Source organism: Bubalus kerabau, chromosome 4 (assembly GCF_029407905.1).
Source record: "Bubalus kerabau isolate K-KA32 ecotype Philippines breed swamp buffalo chromosome 4, PCC_UOA_SB_1v2, whole genome shotgun sequence".
Lineage (NCBI taxonomy): Eukaryota > Metazoa > Chordata > Mammalia > Artiodactyla > Bovidae > Bubalus > Bubalus kerabau.
The window spans coordinates 94,334,068-94,358,651 of NC_073627.1; the positions used below are offsets into that span (position 1 = coordinate 94,334,068).

The window sequence follows — 24,584 nt, forward strand, 5'->3', positions numbered from 1 at the left end:
TTAGTTGCAGCACTTGGGTTCTTTACTTGTGGCATGCAAACTCTTAGTTGCAGTATATAGGATGTAGTTCCCTAACCAGAGGTAGAACCCGGGCTCCCTGCTTTGGGACCATGGGGTCTTAACCGCTGGACCACCAGGGAAGTCCTGGGAATCAATAATCATTTTGCCTATTCTGGGTATTTTACACAAATTGAACTGTACAATATGTGGTCTTTAATGACTTTTGCTGCTGTGCTGCTGTAAACACTTGGCGTACAAGTTTTTGTGTAGATGTATCAGAAAAGGCAGGAGAGTTAAGAGACGTGGGTTCAATCCCTGGGTTGGGAAGATCCCCTCGAGGAGGGCATGGCAACCCAATTTCCTTATACACTATCAGTAATAGTGCATTTAATATTTTGACAACTTTTGAAGGTTATGAAACAATTGTAAGTTTTCCTGTCTTTCAATAAGATTGCCTTGCATGGTCATTTTTGTGGTCTCTTGTTGTCATGCGAAGTAGGGACTACCTGTTTTGGGAAAAATAATCCATATCAATTTAACTGAAACCTTTATACACTAAATAATATCATGATGGGATCAGTTGTGATTGAGAGCAGGAGGAAAAGAGGGCGTCAGAAGATGAGATGGCTGGATGGCATCACTGATGCAATGGACATGAACTTGGACTAACTTTGGGAGACGCCGAGGGACAGGGAGGCAGGCCTGGTGTGCTGCAAGAGTCGGACGTGATTGGACAACAAAACAGTGATTGGACAACAAAACAATCAGTTTTTTCTTTTGAATAGCGTTTTGGTTTAGAATCATTTAAAAATGCCCCTTGTTTGAGGTTTTAAGACATTTTTCTGTAATTTTATTAAATATTTAATATTTTAAGGTCCCTTCCACTTCTTGAAGTTCATGATGCCACCAGTTTTGAACCCTTTGGGGATTTCAAACTATAAATTAGTCTGACTTTCTGTATTGCTGTTTAGTACCCAACTTTTTTAGTCTTTACAGCTTCCAAATCTGATAACATCTCTTAGCCTTATAGAAGTTGTGAGGTTTTAGAAGGGAGAATTACTTTGTTCTTACCAGAAGTATATATTGTATTTTTGATGGAGTTTTAATTCAAGTCATTTACTTGGAATTCGGAGATGATTATGCTGGAGAAATTGCTTTACTGTTCTAACTAAATACATTAAATTTTCTAAGCTTAGATTGTGGGTAGGAGTGAATAATGCTTAGTAAAAATCTGAATTTCTAGATCACTTGAAATCATAATTTGTGTGCCTTAACTGATGTGCAATTAAAATACATGGATACTTTTGAGTATTTGTAAACTGAAAAATTTAAATAATAATTAAAGCTGACTTACATAATTGATCATATTTAAGTAGAGCTCTTAGTCTCTTGTTGAAATTTTATTCTAAAGCCTTTTAAAATATTCTAAACTAGAATGTTAACTGTAGTCATAGGTCCCTAATTCTTAAAAAATTTCAGCAGATATGGAATTTGTGATACATAATTAATAATTAGTAATCTTAAATTGTAGCATATTTTAGAGGAAATGAGTAGTAATTTGATTTTCCTCTTGCTTTGGAGAATACATATTTATCAACTATTATGGCAAAAACCTTACACATTCTCTGTATCTACCTTTATAGGATTGACAAACTTCTGCAGAACTGACTGACCTAGGGAGATAAACAAGGGGTTTGTTCTAGGGATTATATCTAAAGACATATATATACACACACACACATAAACACGTACACACACACACACACACACACACACAAATAGTTGATTGTCATCATTCACAGGTTCCATATTTATGAATTTGCATGCTTACTGAAATTTACTTGTAATCCTGAGTCATTAACTGTGGGGTCTTCATGGTACTGTGTGCAGTGGCAAAAAATGGAGTAACTTGATGCACGCATTCCTAGCTGAGGCTGAAGGAAGGCTGTGCTCTACCTTGTTTCAGCTGTCATACTGTAAACAAGTGTCCTTTTTGCAGTCTGCTTTGTGTCATGGATTTTGCATTTTTGTGCCTTTTCCTTGGTCATTTTGTTTTTTATCAGTCAGTTCAGTTCAGTCGCTCAGTCGTGTCCAACTCTTTGTGACCCCATGGACTGCAGCACGCCATGCCTCCCTGTCCATCGCCAACTCCCGGAGTAAATAGAATTTACTCAAACTCATGTCCATTGAGTAGGTTATGCCGTCCAACCATCTCCTCCTCTTTTGTCCCCTTCTCCTGCTTTCAATCTTTCCCAGCATCAGGGTCTTTTCAAATGAGTCAGTTCTTCGCATCAGGTGGTGAAGAACCTGTTGATTTTTATAATAGCACCCTAAAGTGGTGCTGAAGTGCTGGTCAGTGTTCCTCAGTGCAAGAAGACTGCTATGCCTTACGGAGAAAATGAATGTTACATAAGCTGTTGGCTGTAAGTTCAGTGTTAATGAATTACCAATATATATTAAACAAGGTGTCTTTAAACAGAAAAATGCATAAAACAATGTTATATATTGATTGGTTGACAAAAATATGACCAGAGGAACCTACCCTGTATTTCCCCTGCAGCAGTGGTATAGTATTTCCTTAATTCAGTGTTCATGGTGACATTTTAGAATACAATTATCATGAATAAAAAAATTGACTAAAATATATATGTGTATACATGCACATGTGTATATATGTGTATACACACATAAATGAACAAACTAGTGATAAGGTCTGATTCCCTCATTGAATACACTAACATTGAACATTTATTCCAAAAATCTACACACATAAATAAATATTAAAACATACATATACCTTATTGACAGTGTTTTGAGTTGTATAATATTCCAAATTACTTTGAAGTAAAACTATAGTTGGAATTCATTTAAATGTATTGATTAATGTGGTCTTGTCTTTTTTTCATTTTTATAGCAAAATTTGTAAAATTACACAAAATTTGCCATTTTAATCATTTTCAAATGTACTGTTTAGTGGCATTCAGTACATTATTGTGTAGCTTGTGTGTTTTTTTAAATAGAATTATGGATCTAGGATTAAATTTCTGACTGAATTTAATAGTGTTTGGAATTAAACAGTTATTTGTGGCTACCCTTTAACTTATGTATGATGTTTAATGCATTTAGATTAAGAATTTTTGATAATTGTGTTCATAGAGTAGTGTTATTTAATCACTTACATTTGAGATTGCGTTACATTCATATTTCCCCCCCCTCCTTTTTTAGTGCTTTTTTAGGCCCAAAGGACATATTTCCTTACTCAGAAAATAAGGAAAAGTACGGCAAACCAAATAAACGAAAAGGCTTTAATGAAGGTTTATGGGAGATAGATAACAATCCGAAAGTGAAATTTTCAAGTCAACAGGTGCGTCATATTACATAAAACTTAGTTTAGTATTACCTAACTCAGTTTTGGTGAATAATCAGTATTCTAGCTATAGGAAAATAATTGAAGAGCCTTGTAAATTTCAGATTAAGTTTTTGTGAGGTTGAACCTTGGACTTTTATATCTAGATAACTGAAAATATTGCCTTTGTGGTCAAACAGATCTCAGAAAGCTAGGAAATATTCAGTTATTTAAATCCTGATTGGAAGTTTATTTAATGTATTGAATTTAAAGCCATATGTACTGTTTTCTTAAGTTTAGGTTCAATAACTAAAAAGGATGTGTTTTTTCTTATTTTAATTTCTAAATCTATAAAATTAGAATATGAACTTCATATGGGTTAAATTAAATATGTGACAAAAATACTTATAGCACTGTGCAAATCATATTTGTTTTTGGTTTCTATAAGAGCAGCCTTTAAACCTTTTTATTCTGGGTTTGTGTGTGTGTGTGTGTTGTGTGTGTGTGTATGTGTTCAGACTTGAGTTTTTAAAAACTGGATGAGTGTGAGTAAACCTGAAGGAAATAGCAACACACTGAAAATTTTGCAAGTTTGCATCTTTTAATCTATATGTTTTTAGTTCCTTGTCTGTGCCAGGCTTTTTCTCTTGTTTGAAACCTTCAGACGCTGTTGTGTCTGGAATATTTAAATTTTTGATTTTACAGGGCTGCATTAGATGATCTAAGTGCCTTCATTAGCCACCCAAAAGTTATTTGTTACAGTACTTATATCATAATTGCTTCTGTACTAGTCTTAACTGCCACAGGCTTGTTCTATCAACAAAGAAGTTGTATGTGTCCTGTGTGCCTGGCATTGGTATATATTTGTGGAGAGAATAGTTATCCACTAAATGTTTGTTGCACAAATGTAAGAACTGATGAATGATTTCCCATCCTTACTGCCTTGACTGTGTAATGGGAGTCCCAAGAGACTGAGTTGATTATTTCCTGAAAATAACTTCTTGTGATTTAACTTGGATTATGCATCCTATGAATGTGCCTTCAAAGTCATTTTCATTCTCCAGATTGTCTTGCATAGTCACTCTATTCTCTGTTCCCATCTACCTACTTAATCTCCAGGTAGTTTTCATTACACATGTTAATACTTGGAGTTTTCTATTTCACAGTGAAATATTTGGTTGGTTGTATGCATGAAACCCAACAATTTTCTGTTCTTAACAGTAAGTGTGAATGATGATGCTGGTGTGATGTACTCTGTGTTCCCAGCCCAGAACATCCTCAATGGCACATTCCTGGGGTTTGGTGCAAGCATTCAAGCCCAAACTTACATAAAAGAAACACCAAAAATTTGCCATCATTAATTTATAAATATCTCTATAGTGCTATAAGTAATTTTGGACACATTTGTACATTTTTTTAAATACCTTTATAAAATTTGTGGATTATCAGCATTGACTTTTTTTACAAAAAAGGAAAAGGGTTAACAGTGTAGAAGACTAGCCAAAGGAAGAAGCTAGAAGGTGCACAGTTTGGATTACATTGCCATCATCTTGTAAATACGTGCTTTACCCTCACCTCTGGTTGTCATCATTTTGGTTGGTATTTTGAAACTCTAGGTGACCCTAAGTCACCTGTTTACAAGTATTTTCTCATCTGGGGGTACTTCTAAAAATTAATGATTATTGACTCCCGTTCAGTGTCTGTTAAATCAGAATCACTTAAGTTTGGGTTTCAGGAATCTGCATTTTAAATAAACTAAGTTTGAAATATAGATCAGTCAAAGTCCTTAAATAAAGTTGTGATATATATATATAGATATATATATGCTTTTTTAGATTAGCTTCTTTAACCAGAATATTACAGTAGTTGAATATAGTGTAGGTCTGTGCTGTTCTAAATCACCTTACATTGTATCTTGTTGGGTGTTGGTTAGAACATCAGGATGGTATTCTTTGTTGTCAGTAATGCTTAACGCGGCAGCCGCGTTAGGCGTTACTGACACTTTGTAATTGTACTTTTAATTTCTGCTTCATCATTTTATCTGCTAAGCTTGTATCCATCAGTTGCAGGAATAATAGCATTTAAAACTGTTTATAAATTGTGCATATTAGAAGTATCCTGTGCAACAGAAATAAGGGTACTTTTCTAGCTTTCTTGCAAACAGGCTTTGATTTTTTATGGGCACAAATTTTATAGTTGGGATAAAATTATTTTGTGAAACTAATAGATTCGGTTGTTCATAGGCATCAGCTAAACAGTCAAATGCGTCATCTGATGTTGAAGTTGAAGAAAAAGAAACAAGTGTATCAAAGGAAGATACCGACCATGAAGAAAAAGCCAGCAATGAGGTGTGTTTAATTTCTCTTGCATTCTAAATCCATCTTGTTGCAAGGAAGAATTGTAAAATGAGTTGATTGTGGCAAAGTAGAAAATAATCTTTAAAGTAGTCAAGTAATTAATGGGAAAATATTAAAGACTTATTTCCTTGTGTGAGTATTAAATATTATAAAATATTTTTTTCATCTTTATACTTTCTGGCTGCTCCAGGTCTTAGTTGCAGCCTGTGGAAAGGAGTCTTTAGTTGCAGTACATGGAATCTAGTTTCCTGATCAGGCATCCATCCCAAGCCCCCTGTATTGGGAATGCGGAGTCTTAGCTACTGGACCACTAGGGAGGACCTTGGATGTTGTTAAGTTATTTTGCTGTGCAAAATATGAGGTACAGCTAAAAGACTGGCTTACTGTTTGTTAGGAATATTTTTAAAGCGAGGTGTTGTAGATGGATGTATGGGAAAGGACATTGAACCAAATTTTTAGAAACCTATGTTTATTTCCAACTCTGTATTTGATTATCTGAATAGAAATACTTATTTAGCCCTTCTAGGCTTCATAAAATTGTTATATGATCAAGTCTTGACCACCTCTTAACATTAACAGTCCTAAAACTGAAGATTCTGCTGTAGAAAGATTCATGTTTTGTAAATTCAAATAGATAAACCTCCCAGTGTACCAGCAAGTGTGACTTTAATATTTGATCTGACAAATTTTTTTTGTTTTTTTTGGACAGAGATACCAGTAATTCTCTCACTTCGTAATGATAATATTAAGACTTTCAAAGTTTATAATTTCAAACAAGTTCTTTCAGTGAAACATGTTTGTGATTTTTAATTTAAGAAATTTTCTTTCAGTTGTGGCATAATTTATCAGTTTCATCTTTTTTTTTTTATAGGATGTGACTAAAGCAATTGACATAACCACTCCAAAAGCTGCCAGAAGAGGGAGGAAGAGAAAGGTAATTCTACAGCTTAACCACAGAGATCTTAAAAGAATTTTTATTTTAGCTGGATTGAGGAAGTGTAGATAGTGAAAGAACTGTACTGTTTAAACTTAGCGTTTCACTCTTAAGTCCTTATTGTAAAGGATAGGTTATGTTTACATATTAAAACTGTTGCTTTCTTAGTGATACAACATGCTTAAGTTGCTGCTGCTGCTAAGTCGCTTTAGTCGTGTTCGACTATGTGCGACCCCATAGACGGCAGCCCACCAGGCTCCTCTGTCCCTGGTATTCTCCAGGCAAGAATACTAAAGTGGGTTGCCATTTCCTTCTCCAATGCATGCATGCTAAGTCACTTCAGTCGTGTCCGACTCTGTGCGACCCTATGGACAGCAGCCCTGCAGGCTCCTCTGTCCATAGGATTCTCCAAGTAAGAATACTGGAGTGGGTTGCCATTTCCTTCTCCCTCTTTAAGTTGAATGATAAACAAAATAAAATGCACCAATTTTCATTGCTTTTTATGTTGCTGCCTTAAGTTTTCTCTATAAAATGGATAATATATATAAAATTATTGAGAGGATTAAATCAGTTAAGACATATAAAATATTTGTAATAAATCCTTATATATGGTAAGTGCTTTATAAATGTCCACTATTATGCTGTTGTTACTACTTTACAACATTGTTGCATGAAATGAGAGGATGCGACAGTTTGGGATGAAGTACATCTTAGGATTTTAATTAATGTTTTCTTCTTTCCTATGTGAAGTTTTGTTCACACCTTTTTCTGACCTAGTTATGTCTCAGACATAACTAGGTCAGAAAAACTATTATTATATGACAAAGCTACAAAGAAAACTTGTGTTCAGTTTGTTTTTTTTAATGGCAAATTATGCTATTAGTTTATTGTTTTGGCCAAGCCACACAGCACATGGGATCTTGTTACGCAGCACGTGGGATTTTAGTCCCCTCACCTGGGATTGAACTCGTGCCCCCTGCAGTGGAAGCACAGATTCTCACAATTCTCAACTGCTTCACCACCAGGGAACTCCAAGGGTTCAGTCTTTTAAAAAGGGTTGTTTGTTCTTTTTTCTCTCGTAGTACTGTAGTGTGAGTTCAGCATCTTTAATTAAAACCACTGTAATTATTTGTTTTCATATTTTACTTCCAGTGGCTTTTTAATCCCCTGTGGGGGGTGTGTGTGTGAAGGGGCTATGATAACTTGAACAAGATTTTAAAAGATAGGCAGAATTTTGACAGGCAGATGGAGGAGTAGGGGAGGACAGACGCATAAGAGAAAACTTCGCTTCAAACATTTCTAGTGTTGCATTTCAGTATTATCAGACCATAACATATGAGGGAAACAAGTATGAAAACACCAATGTGTTAACTTCAACTTAGAGAACTGGTGAATAGCCATTGAATCATTTTAAATTTCAGATACTTCTCCTTTTAAAGCAGTGTAAATGATGGGAATTGAATTGAAGCAGAGTGAGACTAGTTTCCTGATAAATTGATTCAGAATTGTGGTACTCACTTGACTGGCCCAGGCAGAAAACCATCAGTGAATAGGAAGATAATGTCTTTGTTCTCACTGAATTACAGTTTTGTTGAGACAGACAGTAAATACATAAGACAGTTAAAATGGAGAGTTATGATTGTGACTTGGTAACTAAATTACAAAAACCTTTCTAAAGAGTTAGCCTCACATTTTTAGTGGTGTAGGTGAAAGATGGGATGCTGAGAGCCTCTTAGGGGGTTAATAGTTGATTGAAAGTGGGTGTGAAAGGAGGAGGAGAAGCCAGGATGACTCAGGGTGTTGGCTTGGATGACTGGATTATATACTGAGATGCAGGAGATGTTTTGGGAGTAGAGGTTGAGGGGAATGTGAAACACCTTTGAGAATTAGACTGAAAATATATATTTCTCTGACACCAAAAGGGGTAAAGGTAGAAGTTACAGATGTGGTCTCATAAATACAGGATATTAGATGGTTAGTCAAGGGGGAAAGTTTACCAAGAACCACACAGAAACCAGAATCCTGAGGTAATATAGTGGCCATGAAAGGTTGCCTTGTAAAACTGTGGTGGAGAATGAACTGTCAGGAGAAAATCTAAGAGAAGCTATCAAGATAAACAAGGAAGGAAAGAATTTTAAGAATGAGGGAGTGGTTAGTAGTGTCCTGATGCAGAGGGGGCCCAGTAAGGTTTGACAGTTAGGATCTGCCAGGATACTTTAAGATCAAATGGTAAGAATAGGTGAATTAGACTAAAGAATAAAATGTTTAATGTTAAAATTACACTGTGGTTTTGAAATCTTTGAAGTGAGGAGAGAGAATGCAACAAGGATTTGCCATGGTTAAGGGAGGGTGTTAAAGTAAAAAAAAAAAGAGAGGCTTTAACACCTTTTCTTTGTGAAACCAGGAAATAGCAAAGATATTGAGTTTAAATTATTGAAAGTTAAGAATAATGCTGAGTGAGAGAAAAGGGAGAACACATTTAAAGAAACTGACTTAATGGGAAAGAGACATTGTTCATCTTTTATAATATTGAAGGGAATAGACTACTAAAAATTTCTAGGGAGACTTGGAAATTAAGGGACTCCCTTCCTTCTGGCCTCAGTCTCTCCCTTCTCCCTCACTGAATTCAAAGCAAGACTGCATATATGGTATAAGGCAAGAAGAAAGGATTGAAAGTTTATGCTAGAGGGAGGAGAAGGAAAGGCAATGATAAAAGACAGGGTAAAGGATTAATGGATAACTTTGACTACAAATGAAGCTGCATAAAATAGAATGCATGTTTGTAGATTCCCCCCCCCCCCCCCACCCCCAGCAGGGCTCAGATCAGTAGCCAGTAATAAAGCAAGGAAAGTAGAGCTTTATGGTAATCCTCTGTTGGAGATTTGTGGGACAGGTGCAGCAAAACAAGATTGCAGATAAATAACAGTCCCATGAGGTTTTTGTAGGGTTGGGAGGCCTTTATGTAAAGTCATGAAGGGAGTAGAGCTAGCAAATGGGGTAATAAATGGGGACAAAATCTGTCAAAGGATTCAGTTCAGTCGCTCATTTGTGTCCGACTCTTTGTGACCCCATGAACCACAGCACGCCAGGCCTCCCTGTCCATCACCAACTCCCAGAGTCCACCCAAACCCATGTTCATTGAGTCGGTGATGCCATCCAATCATCTCATTCTCTGTCGTCCCCTTCTCCTACTGCCTTCAGTCTTTCCCATCAGGGTCTTTTCAAATGAGTCAGCTCTTCACATCAAGTGGCCAAAGGATTGGAGTTTCAGCTTGAACATCAGTCCTTCCAGTGAACACCCAGGACTGATCTCCTTTAGGTGATCAGTCTGTTTGGATCAGACTGGTTGGATCTCCCTGCAGTCCAAGGGACCCTCAAAAGTCTTCTCCAACACGACAGTTCAGAAGCATCAATTCTTCAGCTCTCAGCTTTCTTCATAGTCCAACTCTCACATCCATACATGACCACTGGAAAAACCATAGCCTTGACTAGACGGACCTTTGTTGACAAAGTAATGTCTCTGCTTTTGAATATGCTATCTAGGTTGGTCATAACTTTCCTTCCAAGGAGTAAGCGTCTTTTAATTTCATGAGATCTCATTAGAAAAAAACCCGGATGCCGGGAAAGATGGAAGACAAAAAGGAGAAGGGGGCAGCAGAGAATGGGATAGTTAGATAGCATCACCAAATCAATGGCCATGAATTTGAGTAAACTACAGGAGATAGGGGAGGACAGAGGAGCCTGGTGTGCTGCAGTCCATGGGGTCGCAAAGAGTCAGACTCCACTTAGCAACTGAACAGTAGAGGTTCCAGTGAGATAAAACGTGGAAAAAATTAATCTAGTCAGAATATTTGCATTTAAGATACTTAGATATATATTTGAAATAATAGTCCTTTCTCTAGATAAAATATTTCTTAAGTTAATATTTTCATGAGGAATGGTTTTGACTTGCATGATTTTGCTGTAATAGTCAAAAATACATGTCTATGGAAGGGCTGTACTTTTGCTTATTTAAGTGTTTGTTTATGATATTAGTTAAAGATGAACTTGCTATCTCTAATTGGTATCTCCTCAAAAAGATTCATACCTCTAATTCTTAATGCAGTGTCATGATTTATGTGTAATTGAAGAGAGGTTTTTCTTTTGGCACTGAAAGAGCTTATCAGTTTGAACTGAATTTCACAGAACTTTGGCCCTCCTAACTCCTCACCCTCCTAACTCCTTAATAGGAGCTTTCATACAGTCTTGGGTTCTCAACCTTTGTTATAAAAACAGATGCCCAGCTTCTTACTCCAGAGCTATCAAATTAGGAGTGGGGCAGGGATGGTCTGTGAGTTTTTAAAATTAAACTATTTATAATGAAAAGCTGGATAAATTCTTCATTGGGATTCCTGAGTCAGATTTGCATGTTCTGTATTGTTGATATTCATAATGATCAGTAATGTTTTGCCAGTTTATTGATTTGATCACTTAATCAACATATGAATAATTCTCCTTATCCTTACCAGTATTTGTCATTATCTCAAGTGTTTGCAAATCAGATTGTTGATTAAAAGATTAAGACTTTTTATCAGTAAGATTGGATTATGCAAGTTTTCGTGATGCTTTATTGCCTTTATTTTGTTAGATAGTTCAGGCTGAATTCTAAGTAGTTGAGGCTGAGGAAGCAGCTCATAGTAATCCTCATTGCTCTTTTTGATCTCTTCACTATTTCTTTTCTCTCTTCCATTATGATGCTATGCTTGGATTTCCTTTCTAATTGGTGGTTATTAACCTTGGTTCTACTCTAATGCTTGAATTGATTAAATGGATTCTCATTTGAGGCTGTTGTCTCATTACCTTTAGGGCATTATAGTTTGCAAAGGTTTGTTGGGATTTCTTTATAGTAAGTCCTTCTTTATGGAAAATAAGAATAATTCCTAGGGAAGAACAGCAGATCTGTCTCATTTCAAAAATAAAATGTGTATATTAACAAAGGATGGAAATATCAGCAAATTTAGTGCCTTTTCTAACATTAATTTAGGTTGTATATCATAAGTACACAGTGTAAAGTGTTAGCATTTTGAGATACTTAATGGTTCCCCTGGTTGCTCAGACCATAAAGCGTCTACCTGCAGTGCGGGAGACCCGGGTTCGATCTCTGGGTTGGGAATATCCCCTGGAAAAGGAAATGGCAACCCACTCCAGTACTCTTGCCTGGAAAGTCCCAAGGATGGAGGAGCCTGGTGGGTTGCAATCCGTGGGGTCACTAAGAGTCGGACACAACTGAGCGACTTCACTTTCAATGAAAGTACATTTATAAGCAATATGTGGGCTATTCAGTGTAATTATACTTTATTCAACACTTTGCATCAAGAATATTCAGTTTATTTTTACAAATGACTCTCTTTAGGTTGAGAAAATCTAAAAAGTGAAGTTTTATTATTTCCTAGAATTATAAGCTAAGTTTGAGGATATCACTGAGTCAGCTGTTGAAAAGTGAAAATCATATAGAAGTAATGCTTAGTGGTGGTCCAGGGGCTAAGACTGTGCTACAGTGCAGGGGGCCCAGGTTCAACCCCTGGCCAGGGAACTAGATTCCACATGCCAAAACTAAGACCTAGCACAGCCAAATAAATGAATATATATATTTTTAAAGTTATGCTTATATTTGAACTTATCTTACAGTGGCATGTTTTTGCCATTAAACTAATAAACTTGGAATGCCTGCCATGCTAAATAATTTAAATCTTTGTTATTCAGGCAGAAAAACAAGTAGAAACTGAGGAGGCTGGAGTAGTGACTACAGCAACAGCATCTGCTAATCTAAAAGTGAGTCCTAAAAGAGGACGACCTGCAGGTAGGATTGTTAATGTTTAAATATCTGGCTTGTGATCAGTATTCTAATCCATTTAAGTGCTGTACCTCAGCTACTTTGGAATAGGTGAATAGACACTTGGTTATGTATAACATACACATTTTAAAGAAGATAAACATTAAGATTTCTGCTCTCTGATAAGGTATTTAAATTTGAAATAATTGTTTGAGACTTTTTCATTTTCTGTTTATCCCCATTACATTTTCTGTTAATAGCAGCACATGAGGCTGTGGCGAGATATAAATTCGATGACTAATGGTTTACTTTACCTCTTAACTTTAGAAAACTTAAGCTTTCCAAATGGAATCGTAATGAAAGCAAGAGAAAACAACATTTGAGTTATCAAGGTTATTAATTTTTAAATTTTTGTATTCTTTCTTTATTAGGACCTATACAATATGCAGATGTCTTCAGCCTATTTACAATATTTTCCTAATTTGGCAAATAGGAAATAGTTTGGAAGGATCTATCTCTAATACAAAGTAAAACAAAGAAAGCCAGGATAGAGACAATTTTTTTTTCCTACTTCATTATATAGGATTCTTAATGAAACAGATTTAAACTGAGTAATACCTCCCCCCCAAATTTGTTTACCTTTTTCTTTGGATTTTAATATTGTAATGGATCAAATTAATGGTATTGTTAGAAAATTTAGTGAATTCTAATAAAGAATTTTCAAAGTCGTGAACACAGATTTACAAATGATATTGTAGTATGTATATGAATGTTGACTATAAGGGCTATTATCTACTATAAAGTTGAATTTTGTGACATTCCTGTTAAAACAACAGTGAAGGATGTTCTTTTAAGTCCTCAGCCATACTAAGGGTAAATTGAAAATAACCTTGATTTACTTGTTACTCATTTGAACAAGGATATGATTTATAAAACCTAAAGTAAAAAAAAAAAACTAAAGTAATTATATCTGTAATAACTACTAATTAATATTCTTAGTATGTATATTTATAACTTTGATGTCTACATCTTGGTGGGAAAACTGGTAGTTACAAAAATTTTTTTCCTGTGAATGTTAGCCACAGAGGTCAAGATTCCAAAACCAAGAGGCAGACCCAAAATGGTAAAACAACCTTGTCCTTCAGAGAGTGACATGTGAGTATTATAATTATGCAATAAATGAGACATCTCACTTTAAATATTTATAAACTTATTTGAGTTTCTACAAGTTTTTATTTACAGATGATTATTATCGCTATTTTGTATTTCTTAGAACTATGAGAGAAATTCTTTAAAACATAGTTTTATTATATAAAAATAAAGTTGATAGGGAATCAAGAAAAATCTGATATGATTTCATTAAGACATTTTCTTATATATCAGGATGTAAGATACTCAGATAATGCAGGGTAAAATTTATAATCTCTTTGTTTAAAGAAATTTTTAGACAAAGTGTTTTTTACCCCACCCCCAAAGTATTTTTGAAGCAGTTTCCACAAATCTTGCTATTCCAGAATAGCCTTTATTTCAAAATAACACTTAAAATTATTTTTGTAAATGTAAAATTTTAAAGTCTTTTGGAATGTTGACTGCTTTTAGTTAGCAACAAAACAATCAGTATTTTCCGTTTTTCTTCCTTGCCACCTTTCTTTTTTATGTGGATCTTGTTTGTGTCAGCTTTCTGGGTAGGAACTTCACCAATAGGAATGTACGTCTAGACAAACAAGGGAAAAACTTTGTAGCTATTGTGTTTGAGGATTTTATAGGAAAAGGCTCAAGTATGTCATTTAAGAATGGATTTAGTGTTTTGAATGAAAACAATTTATTGGAAATTTCAGTTATAGAACAGCTTAAGAGTGTTGGTACTTTTTAACCAATATATGTTGAAAGAGTTTTATTTTATTGCCAAGCCAGCTGTTTAAATATTCTCAAAACTAGTGGCAAAAAACTACACCATGGTTTTAATTACTATAGTGAAATTAAAATATTAAGTACATGCAGGTGAGTTTGTTGTATACATTTCAAATGAATCTCTCTCATTCCCCTGTAAGATGTCTTCTCTGATCAAGGCATCAAGTCTAGGATTTCATGATCAACTTAAGGCCTTGATATAGAGACGTAGGAACTAAAACATAGGTCATCTGCTCCCCTCTCCCCTTTATATGTGCACATTGATCTGGGATAGGGAACCATAAATACTACCAAGGAGAAGATTATGAGGCACATAGCAGTCATTGCTCCCTAAGAAATAAGAAATTCTGTTGGGGAAATATTGTGAGATCTCCATTTTATATATAGGATATTCCCTTGATTAGGTTAGGTTTGTTCCTAGTCCATTTCTCTCCTTGACTTTTGGCCCATTCTTTGGAGAGTTCTCTACTTTTTCAGTATCATCTTTAGTTGATCTTTTTCAGTATCAATAGTTGCACTGGAAAGTACTACCCTCCTTACTAGCTGAGCAGCTTTCTTAGTCTCCTTTCATACTTTAGGAAGTTTGACCCAAGATTCCTTTTTAAATCTCCATTACTTTCCCTTTGTGTAGACTGGCATCACTTTTGGTAGTGCAGCAATACTTTACTGTTAGTGTGTGTGTCCATTTCATTCTAGTTAGCTTCATGTGCAGTGGTCTAACTCATAAGACTTGTCCAGATATGCTTATCTTTTTTTTACACTTAAGTAAAAGTACTTTGAGTTTATATGTTTTCTTGAAAACCCACTTCTGGTTTCATTTGCCTACAAGTCATTTGCTTATCAGAAGGATCAAGGTATCTCAGTTTGAATTCTTAAGGAAAGGCTGGCAACTTAATACATTACCTTGACTGGATCTTTGACTCCTGTCTTTGTCTGAATTTAAAAATCTTTTATAGGCTGGAAACAACTTTCAACACTGAGATGCATGGAATTTTTTTCTCCTTCGTTTGCTGTCCTATTATTTTTTGAACTTCCTTTTTCTTGAAGTACCTGATCAAATTTATGTTGATAACAATCAACTGAAGATGCCAATATTTTGTCTTGAAACCTCTTCACCCAAAGCCACAAATTCACTGAATAAAATTTCTTTCCAGTTGTCACAGATGATAGTTTTGTGTGTTGTGTATAGTAGGGTTTCAAATGCAAAGCAAGTGTCACACGTTCTAGGTTTCCATGATGGACAACTCCAGTAGCTTACAATGTTTATTTCTCATTTGTGCTGTATGTAGGCTAGGCATTGGCTGTTACAGCTACTCTTAGCTCTGTATCTGGACAGAAACTTAGTGGAGTGCAGAGCAAAACTATGTAAACCCTTTTAAAATGTAAGTGGGTATCTCTGGTAGTGACAGCTTCTTTGCAGCGGGTCCTGAAATGATAAGACAGTGGAATCGAGTCCAGAAAAGCTGAAACCATCTCCTAATCCTCATGTAAAAATCTGTTAGAAGTCATTGAGATATTTGGGGCTTTTTTTTTAATAAACTGTATTTATAATTTCCTTTAGTATAATTTTCCTACCATAGCTTGAGCTATTAATAGAGAACTTATCCCCAAGAGGTCTATTTTTCACGGAAGATGGTAAGGAGGGAATTAACTAAAGACTTAATTGTAGTTATATTTATGGGAATTCTCTGCTTTGATACTGTTCTTAAAACTTAGAAATTATCCATTTCTTAAGAGCATATAATACACGTTTTAATAAGTATACCTTTAAAAAAGAAAAGTAGTCACATGTTTCTCCAGTAGTTCTTAAAATGTTTATTCCTTGTATGTATACATTTTTCTTATTTAGAATATGTTGCTAGAAGCAGATCTGTGGGGTTAAAAGGATATTTTTATTTTTAATACCTGCCTCTTTGCACAGGGGGTAACATTTTGGGGGAGGCAACTGGTCAGTAACTTTTAAGAGCCATGGAGATGCCTTTTATATTTGATCCTCTCTTCTGCATCTCCACAAAAGGATCATTATCAAAATATTTAATTTGTGGAAATACTAAAGTGATTTTACTTGCTTGCTTTATCTTCCATTGATTAAAAGTAAAGGGTGAAATATATGTAACATTTGAAAATAAACATAGCCAATGACAGTTATGTGACAAAAAATTTCTAAAGAAATAAAATGCGATTTTTTTTTTTTTTTTTCTTTTGCAAGTTAATAATCTCTTAAGGGTTCAAGGAAGCAGTTGTCTGGAAAGTCAGTTGATTTGGAATTGAGATACTGGGCTAACTGACCTTTTTGCACCATCATTTAATCACCTGTTAAATGGAATGGGTTGGACTAAATGATCTGGGGTTCCTTGCAGCTTTTAAATAACGTGAAATTCTCAAAAAAATTCCTTGAACACTGCATAATATTAATTGGCCATATATATAACCATTATATGCATGAATTGAGCCTTTTAAATTGTAAGGATTATTTCTTCAAATTTTAAAATGACTGTATTTCACCATACTAGTTTGATTCTGCAATTGTATTTTTGCCAATGTGGCTGAAATCTAGGGATCTCACACACCTTATACACTGCTGTTCCCCAGAGTCAAGAATAGTACCATGGCATCTGAGATGATACCCAGTGGTATTTTTAAGTGAATGAGTTAATGAGTTACAAAGAACTTAGAAAATGGAGGAGGGGGGGGTGGAATCACTCTTCTACTACCCTAATGCCACTGTAATTTTTCTAACATATTAAAAGGATGTTCTTTTTTGTGTGTGATAGGCTGATAATGAAATGACCCTTCCTTACATTTTACTTGAAGATAATTAAAATTTATTTTTAAATAAAAAACTATGTATAGCTTATTGTTATACAAAATAGTTATTAACTCAGAGATTGTGGTTGAATGACAAGATACATAAAAGTTTACTTTGCATTGTTTTACCTGTGAAATAGGATAACTGAAGAAGACAAAAGCAAGAAAAAGGGGCAAGAGGAAAAACAACCTAAAAAACAGCTTAAAAAGGATGAAGAGGGCCAGAAGGAAGAAGAAAAGCCAAGAAAAGAGCCAGATAAAAAAGAGGGGAAAAAGGAAGTTGAATCAAAAAGGAAAAATTTAGCCAAAACAGGGGTTACATCAACCTCTGATTCTGAAGAAGAAGGAGATGATCAAGAAGGTGAAAAGGTAGAATGTTTGCATATCAAATAAAACCGTTTTATTTTTAGTTTCTTGTGTAGTTCTTAATCTTTAGATCAAGATTTCAGTATCTTTAAGAAAGTCTATAAATATGATTAAAAGTTAAAATGAATTTCTTTACCTTTCTGAATAAACTTCAGTTAGCAGTGTTAAAAAGCAAATTTGAAGCTTTATTGTACATCATAAGTTTACCTTACCTTTTCACAATTAAATGGGAGTTAAATATTGCATGATAAACTTCCAATAACCCCATCTACCTAGAAAAGGTAGGAAAGTAAAGAATTAAGCCAAGTAAGTTGTGACCAGTGACAACAGATGTAAAAAGGTAAATTGATACATAGATTTATATTATTGACCTCAACGAGCACTTCAGACCTATTTAGTGTACAGTTTATTAGTGGTACTTTATTTGGATGCAACAATTTAGGAATTTCATTAAAGTTATGCATTCTTTTCTGTATAAAAACAAAAGTTTTGTGTATAGCCTTGGAAATCTACAGACCCAGGTTGTGTAGGTCTTTCATTTATGTTTATCTAACTTATTAATACCCTCAGAAGCCCCAGACCTAAAATTCCATAGGCTGAGCAGGCACTTGTCAGTAAACAGGTATTGAAGTCACAGTGTAGAGGCAAACAGCCTAATGTACTTCATTTTAATCCATATTAACCAAAGCATGTCATTCCTATAGCAATGCAGTAAATAGATTATGCATACCAAATTCATCAAGGCGAAAGTTAAATTTAGATAGCAACAGCATGTGTAATTCTAAGATTTTTTTAAATTAGTAATTTAAGTATTTGTCCCTTAAGAAAACTAGTTGCTGCTTTTCTCCCACAACTGTAATCATAGAAGCATTAGTCACTGACTTGATAGTTAACTAAAACCATCCTAATTCTCAAATAAAACAGAAGAGAAAAGGTGGAAGGAACTTTCAAACTGCTCATAGAAGGAATATGCTCAAAGGACAACATGAGAAAGAAGCTGCAGATAGAAAACGCAAGCAAGAAGAACAAATGGAAACTGAGCAGTAAGTATTTTCTTATTCTAAATTTCAATTTCTTTAAGCCAGCATGAAAATTTTAAACAGTAGAATCTCATTTTCCAGACTCTGTGAAGCCTTCTAAAGAAGTGACTTTGCCCATGTGTTAGAAAAATGTCTTCAGTATATGATAATTATATTTCAGGCTTCATTCTTTTCTGAGTAAAGAGGATGAAATTCACTGAGATAATCACCCTATGAATTATTTTTAATTTAAACGGAAAGTGCAGATAGGATTTAACTGCTTCAAGGCTTTGTAGAAAATGTCCTCATCCTCTACTGTTTTCTCATATAATATTAAATACAGAAAGATGATAAATGAGTGGACAAAGAATGAAATATCTATCTTTGTCATACCACCAGCAGGCCTCCCCCAGAAGACCAGCAAAAATAACAAAAGCACAGTTGGAAACCCATGAAGCCAGTACAAGTAAATCTAAAAGGCTGACAGGGTTTGCATTAGATGTGTGCAATATAAATCAAGATAATAAGTTTTGATACTTGCAGATAATATATACTTACCATGGGGAATTTCTTCCCCCTTTAACTTTATTCTATAAAATAATTTTATAAGGAAAATAGCAATGACGATGATTAGGCTTCATGTGTTTATTACATTTGTTTTCTTAGTTATCTTTAGACTGTCTCTTCTGAGGTCTTTCTCTGAAAAACGTTTCTTTCTTTGTGAAACGTCTTGCATTATTCTGACTAAACTGTTTTTTTGTTGTTTTAGTGAGGAGGTGATTTTAAAAATATGCTGTAGGTCACTAAGACAAACTTAAGCAGTGAAATTCTTAAAAAAACTATTCTTAAATAATTTTGTACCTTTTCTTTATATAATAAATCTGTAAGCTGAAAGTCTTGTTAAGTATAGCATTTGACCATCTCCTTTCTTAGTTTTTTGGAGGATATATAAGCAGTTTTAGCTATAAGAGGGAGTAATTTAAAAATTGATTTAAAGCTCAGAAATGTTACTCCCTTTAATCTGTTAGACTTGAACCATTTATGTAAATATTAGAGTTATTTTTTTGTTACCTATCCTTTCCTATCCTTTCACTGAAAAGTTGTTGGACTGTTTGTTGCTTTTAACTTTATTGTGCTCCCCAGATTAAGATATAAAATTAGTTGTTGCTTAGTAAATCTAGCCCAATCCTTTAGTATCTCAAAGTTAATCTTTATGTGTTTCAATTTCTTTTTGAATGTCCTCCGAATGTAACTTTCTCAAATTCTAATATTTGTGTTTTCTTTCCTTCTTCTGTTATTACAAAACTTTGTACTTGGACAGTTTTGCTCTGTAAAGCATTTCAGATGCAGCTTGTATGAAATGCATTATGCAAAAATAAAGTTTATTGTATTGTATTCCCAGCCAAACAACATGTAATCTACAGTAATAAAAAATATATCTCATTTTGGGCTCAAAGCATTAATCCAGTTACTGAAAAGAGAATACAAGTGGAGCAAACAAGAGATGAAGATCTTGAGACAGACTCATTGGACTGAATTTCCCCCTCCCCCCCTTTGATGGAAGAATGTTCCAGATTCTAAATTGAGGACTTCATTAATGGCATTATTACTGTGTTATGATTGTTAAAAAACATTTCCTGTAAGGTACACACTACATACTAAGGTCGGCCATCATTCCTGTTAAGTTTCTTACCAAGCTTAAAATGAAGCTTTGTGTTTGAAAGTTACAAGCGCAGATGAAGATGGTGGTTGTACATTACTTCATTTAGAAAATATAAAAATACATTTTGTTTTGAAGCTAGGTGTTAAACTGGAGTAGCTATATTATACCCCTAGAGAATGGGGCAGTTGTGCCCTTCCCTTGACATTCCTTTGTTGTTTAATTCTTTAGAATATTAATAATTGTTTTTTTAATCCTGAGAGATTAAACAGTAGACTTGTTAAGAAAACAAAAATGAAACTGTAACCAAAATTTTAAAATAAAGTTTTTTTTAAAAAAAACCTGATTTTTAGATATTTTTTGTTCTTGTCTATTTCAATTGGTTTATTATAGTAGGGCCCGAACTCTAAGTCAAGGTACTAGAAATTATTAAGAATTCATTTTTAAATGGTTATTTTTGTGATTTACAGTAAAATGGTACCTTTTCATTTGTGAAATGGTATGTAAACACTAGTGAATGTCATTTAAGTTTGATACAGAGGTAAAAATAAATCCCACTTTATTGTAATATAGTAGCATTATAGTCTATTTAATCTTGTAACTAACTTTGAACCCCTCAAATTACCTACCTTTTGGAGATGTGGGAACAATTAAATCAGTCTAATTTGACATGCTATTTTAGAATTCATGAAACATAGGCATTCTCTTCCCACTATGGCCTATTTATCCATTGACTCTGCAGTTGGTCTTTTAACACACTATTGTTGGAATAAAACTGCACAAAAGCAGCTGTTAAAATCTGTAATGCCACTGAAAAATTAGATTGTTAGATTATTTTAGCATGTTAATTTTTATGTTGTTTTGTTAATACTAATGTGGCATTGCAAAGGTCTAAAAATTACAGTCAGTTCCTTGTGATCTAGGTCACTTAACTATTTTAAAGAAAAAAAAAAAAAAAAAACTTTTACAAAAGGGATTGTGGGCATTTGGTAATCAGTCACAGAGTTCCAATGTTTTTGAAATATTTGTGTTAACATTTGATAGGCAGAATAAAGATGAAGGAAAGAAGCCAGAAGTTAAGAAAGTGGAGAAGAAGCGAGGTTAGTTATTTCACTTTCTAAGATGTATGTTACACACAGAAAGGCAGTTATACAGACACTTAATTGTATACATTTTGAAATCTGTCATTTGATATTCTTATTGTACAAGTACGCATTTTAAATCCCTAATGGATTGTGTTTTGCACTGTTTTTAAGTATTATAAGGTGAATTTGCAAAGGTGGTCATGCTTATTATTTTACTGCTCCTTATATTATGAAGTCAGATTTATTTTATTGTAACACTGCCTAAAGCAAGATGTTTCCCCATTTCTGACAAATCTGGTTTCAGATGGATATTTTAGTTCTGGTTAAATATGTAAGGGAGAGGCAGGTGCTAAAGGATTGAGAAGGAGTTAGTGGATGCAGAACGCTTATTTTAGAGACATGCAGCTAGTCAGTGATTCTTTGCTTGTATGATGAATGTTGGTTTCCTTAACTTAAAGACTGAAAGTGGCAGATAATTTCTTAATGATGTAAGCAGATTACTAAGAACATTTTTTAAAAATTACCACTTCTTTCCATTATACTTTGCTTTAGATTATACAAAAATACTGGTTTTGGAAAACCTATTTACTGTGTTTCACATTTTAATTTATAGAAACATCAATGGATTCTCGACTTCAAAGGATACATGCTGAAATTAAAAATTCACTCAAAATTGATAATCTTGTAAGTGTTTAATACCTCATTTAAAAATACAGTGCTGCTTTTTTAGCTTCATGTTTTTTTCTAACATGGTTTGATAAGTACGTGTAAATTTGAGATAACAGAATGTTACTGGCTATTTTGTATGCCTTGTTATTTGAGATTTTGAAAGTAATCTCTGGATTCTATGGGTTGTGGTAATTAACAGTTATGAAATTACTGTTTTGTCATGAAGGATGTCAACAGATGTATTGAGGCCTTGGATGAACTGGCTTCACTTCAGGTCACAATGCAACAAGCTCAAAAACACACAGAGATGATTACAACACTGAAAAAAGTAAGTGATCTTTAGTTATGCAGATTTTTAAAATTTCCTCATTATCACCACTTTGTTAAATAACATTCAGAAATCAATTAGGAAAATTCTGAGCTTATCTTTTTGTTTTCTCAGATACGGCGATTCAAAGTTAGTCAGGTTATCATGGAAAAGTCTACAATGTTGTATAACAAGTTTAAGAACATGTTTTTGGTTGGTGAAGGAGATTCTGTGATCACACAAGTGCTGAACAAATCTCTTGCCGAACAAAGACAGCATGAGGAAGCAAATAAAACCAAAGATCAAGGGAAGAAAGGGCCAAACAAAAAGCTAGAAAAGGAGCAAACAGGTATGTGGTAATAGTTTGTTGGCATTACTTTTTAAAAATGGCTTTGATATTTAAACTTATTAATGCCTTAGCCTATAGTAGATGATGGGAGTCCCAGAAGAACTTGGCAGAGTCTGCTCAATCTTGGCTAAGTTTTTATCAAGTTTAAATTACTAGTAGTTACTTAGTAGTAGTTACTAGTAGTAGTGGTTGCTATTGTTTTCATTTAAATTAGGGAAAATTTCTAACCTACACAAAAGTCAGGAGAAATGAACTTCCTGAGTCAGCGTCAGCAGCTATCAACGTATGGTCACTGGTCTTTTATTATATCTCCGCAAGTTTTTCAGTGACACTCCTAAAGATTATTTTGAAGCAAATTCCTATGCTATTTCAGTCATAAACATTTTGTATATATGAGCAAAGCTTAAAACAGAACCTATAGTACAGGTATGCTTGTACTCCAGGAATACTGTGGGTTCGTTTCAGACTGCTGTAATAAAGTGAGTCACATGGCATACAGATTTGTTTACCCTATACTAAAGTCTGTTAGTCTGTCTAAAGTGTGCAGTAGGGTTATGTCTATAGAAATGACATACCTTATTTTTAGAATGTTGTTTAAAAAATGTTGTGAGCCTTTCATGAATTATAGTAACATCAAAGACATAACACTATATGAGTATAATAGATGTCTAAAGTGCGAAATACTGTGAGAATTACCAAAATGTGACACCGAAACAGAGTGAGCGAATGCTGTTGGGAAAACGGTGCTGATAAACATGCCTGATGCAGGCCTGCCATAAACACTGAATTTGTAAAATGTAAATGCAGGATGGACGCAGCTCCGTAAAGTGAAGCGCAGTGCACTGAAGTGTGCCTGCTCCACTGGGAGCCTCCCCGACTCCACGGCACTAAAGATGTTAGCAGCAGCTCCCTAACATAGAAGACGGTTCAAAAGGAGTTGGATTTTCTTAACTCATTTACTAGGGAATGATAATGATAACAAACCAGAGGTTTGATAATGAAATATTTACAGGGAAGCCCTCATTTTCTAAGTTAGTAAGAAAAAATCATGTTAACTATTTTGCTACCTTCTGTTCTTAAATACAAAATTTTACTGTGATTTACATTGCTTTTTCTAACAACTGGAATAAATCACAATGCTCTAAAGAGTTGTATCACCCTTTAGTAACTTCCTGACAACAGTAACAAATGGAATAATCAGATTAGTAGTCTGTTGTTTTGTGGATAGATATAGATAGTAACCCTGTTTCTTACTGTGCCTCGTCTACCCAAAGGATTACAATGCAATATCATGTAAAATACACTATTAGGAAGTTTGGGGCTATGTTTAGTTCTTGAATTTGGGTCTTCCTAGTATTTAAGATGTCCTCAAAGCTCTAACAGTTTTCCCACTGGTATCTTTCTAAAGGTTCAAAGACTTTAAATGGAGGATCGGATGCTCAAGACAGTAATCAACCACAACACAATGGAGACAGCAATGAAGAAAGCAAAGACAACCACGAGGCCAGCAGTAAGAAAAAGTGAGGACATATTTTAGTGCATTGTAATGTTTTAATTTTTAAATCACTTTGCTGATCCAAGATCGTTTGTGTAAGGGGTTATATTTTCATGACTCACTTCCTGAATTCAGGATTCAAGACATCAAAATGGCCAAACTATAAAGAAACTTTACTTAAAACTAATATGTCATTGTATTCAAGAGAATAGAGCTAAGCAGGAATCCTGTTTAAAAAAAAAATATTCCTTGAACTCATTCCATTGGTAACACCTGTATTAATGACTCATGTCCACACTTTCTTGACTTTTGACAGAATAATGCAGAAGTCAGATCTAGAATCGTAGATTATGTTATAATACCCATGCTAAAATAACTAGATACGGAACCATAGTTACTAAATCTTGATCTGTCCACTGTACATTTCAAGGATTTGGAACCAAGAAGCATCCTTTCTAATTTTGAA

General features: G+C 34.4%; 1 protein-coding gene across 4 annotated transcripts in view; it reads left to right on the plus strand.

Moving 5' to 3' along the window:
• Positions 1–24,584, plus strand: part of PSIP1 (PC4 and SRSF1 interacting protein 1) — a 43,908-nt gene that overhangs the window by 17,415 nt on the left and 1,909 nt on the right. The window contains exons 4-15 of one of the 4 annotated variants that reach the window (XM_055578023.1): positions 3,226–3,364; positions 5,590–5,694; positions 6,575–6,637; positions 12,380–12,476; positions 13,529–13,604; positions 17,309–17,537; positions 18,459–18,577; positions 21,258–21,313; positions 21,912–21,982; positions 22,194–22,295; positions 22,410–22,623; positions 24,032–24,143. In XM_055578023.1, coding sequence (XP_055433998.1) covers positions 3,226–3,364; positions 5,590–5,694; positions 6,575–6,637; positions 12,380–12,476; positions 13,529–13,604; positions 17,309–17,537; positions 18,459–18,577; positions 21,258–21,313; positions 21,912–21,982; positions 22,194–22,295; positions 22,410–22,623; positions 24,032–24,143 — 1,383 coding nt within the window. Of the gene's footprint in view, positions 1–3,225; positions 3,365–5,589; positions 5,695–6,574; positions 6,638–12,379; positions 12,477–13,528; positions 13,605–17,308; positions 17,538–18,458; positions 18,578–19,874; positions 19,903–19,955; positions 21,149–21,257; positions 21,314–21,911; positions 21,983–22,193; positions 22,296–22,409; positions 22,624–24,031; positions 24,144–24,584 lie in introns of those variants that run through there. The other 3 variants (XM_055578024.1, XM_055578025.1, XM_055578026.1) reach the window with 3 other exon arrangements.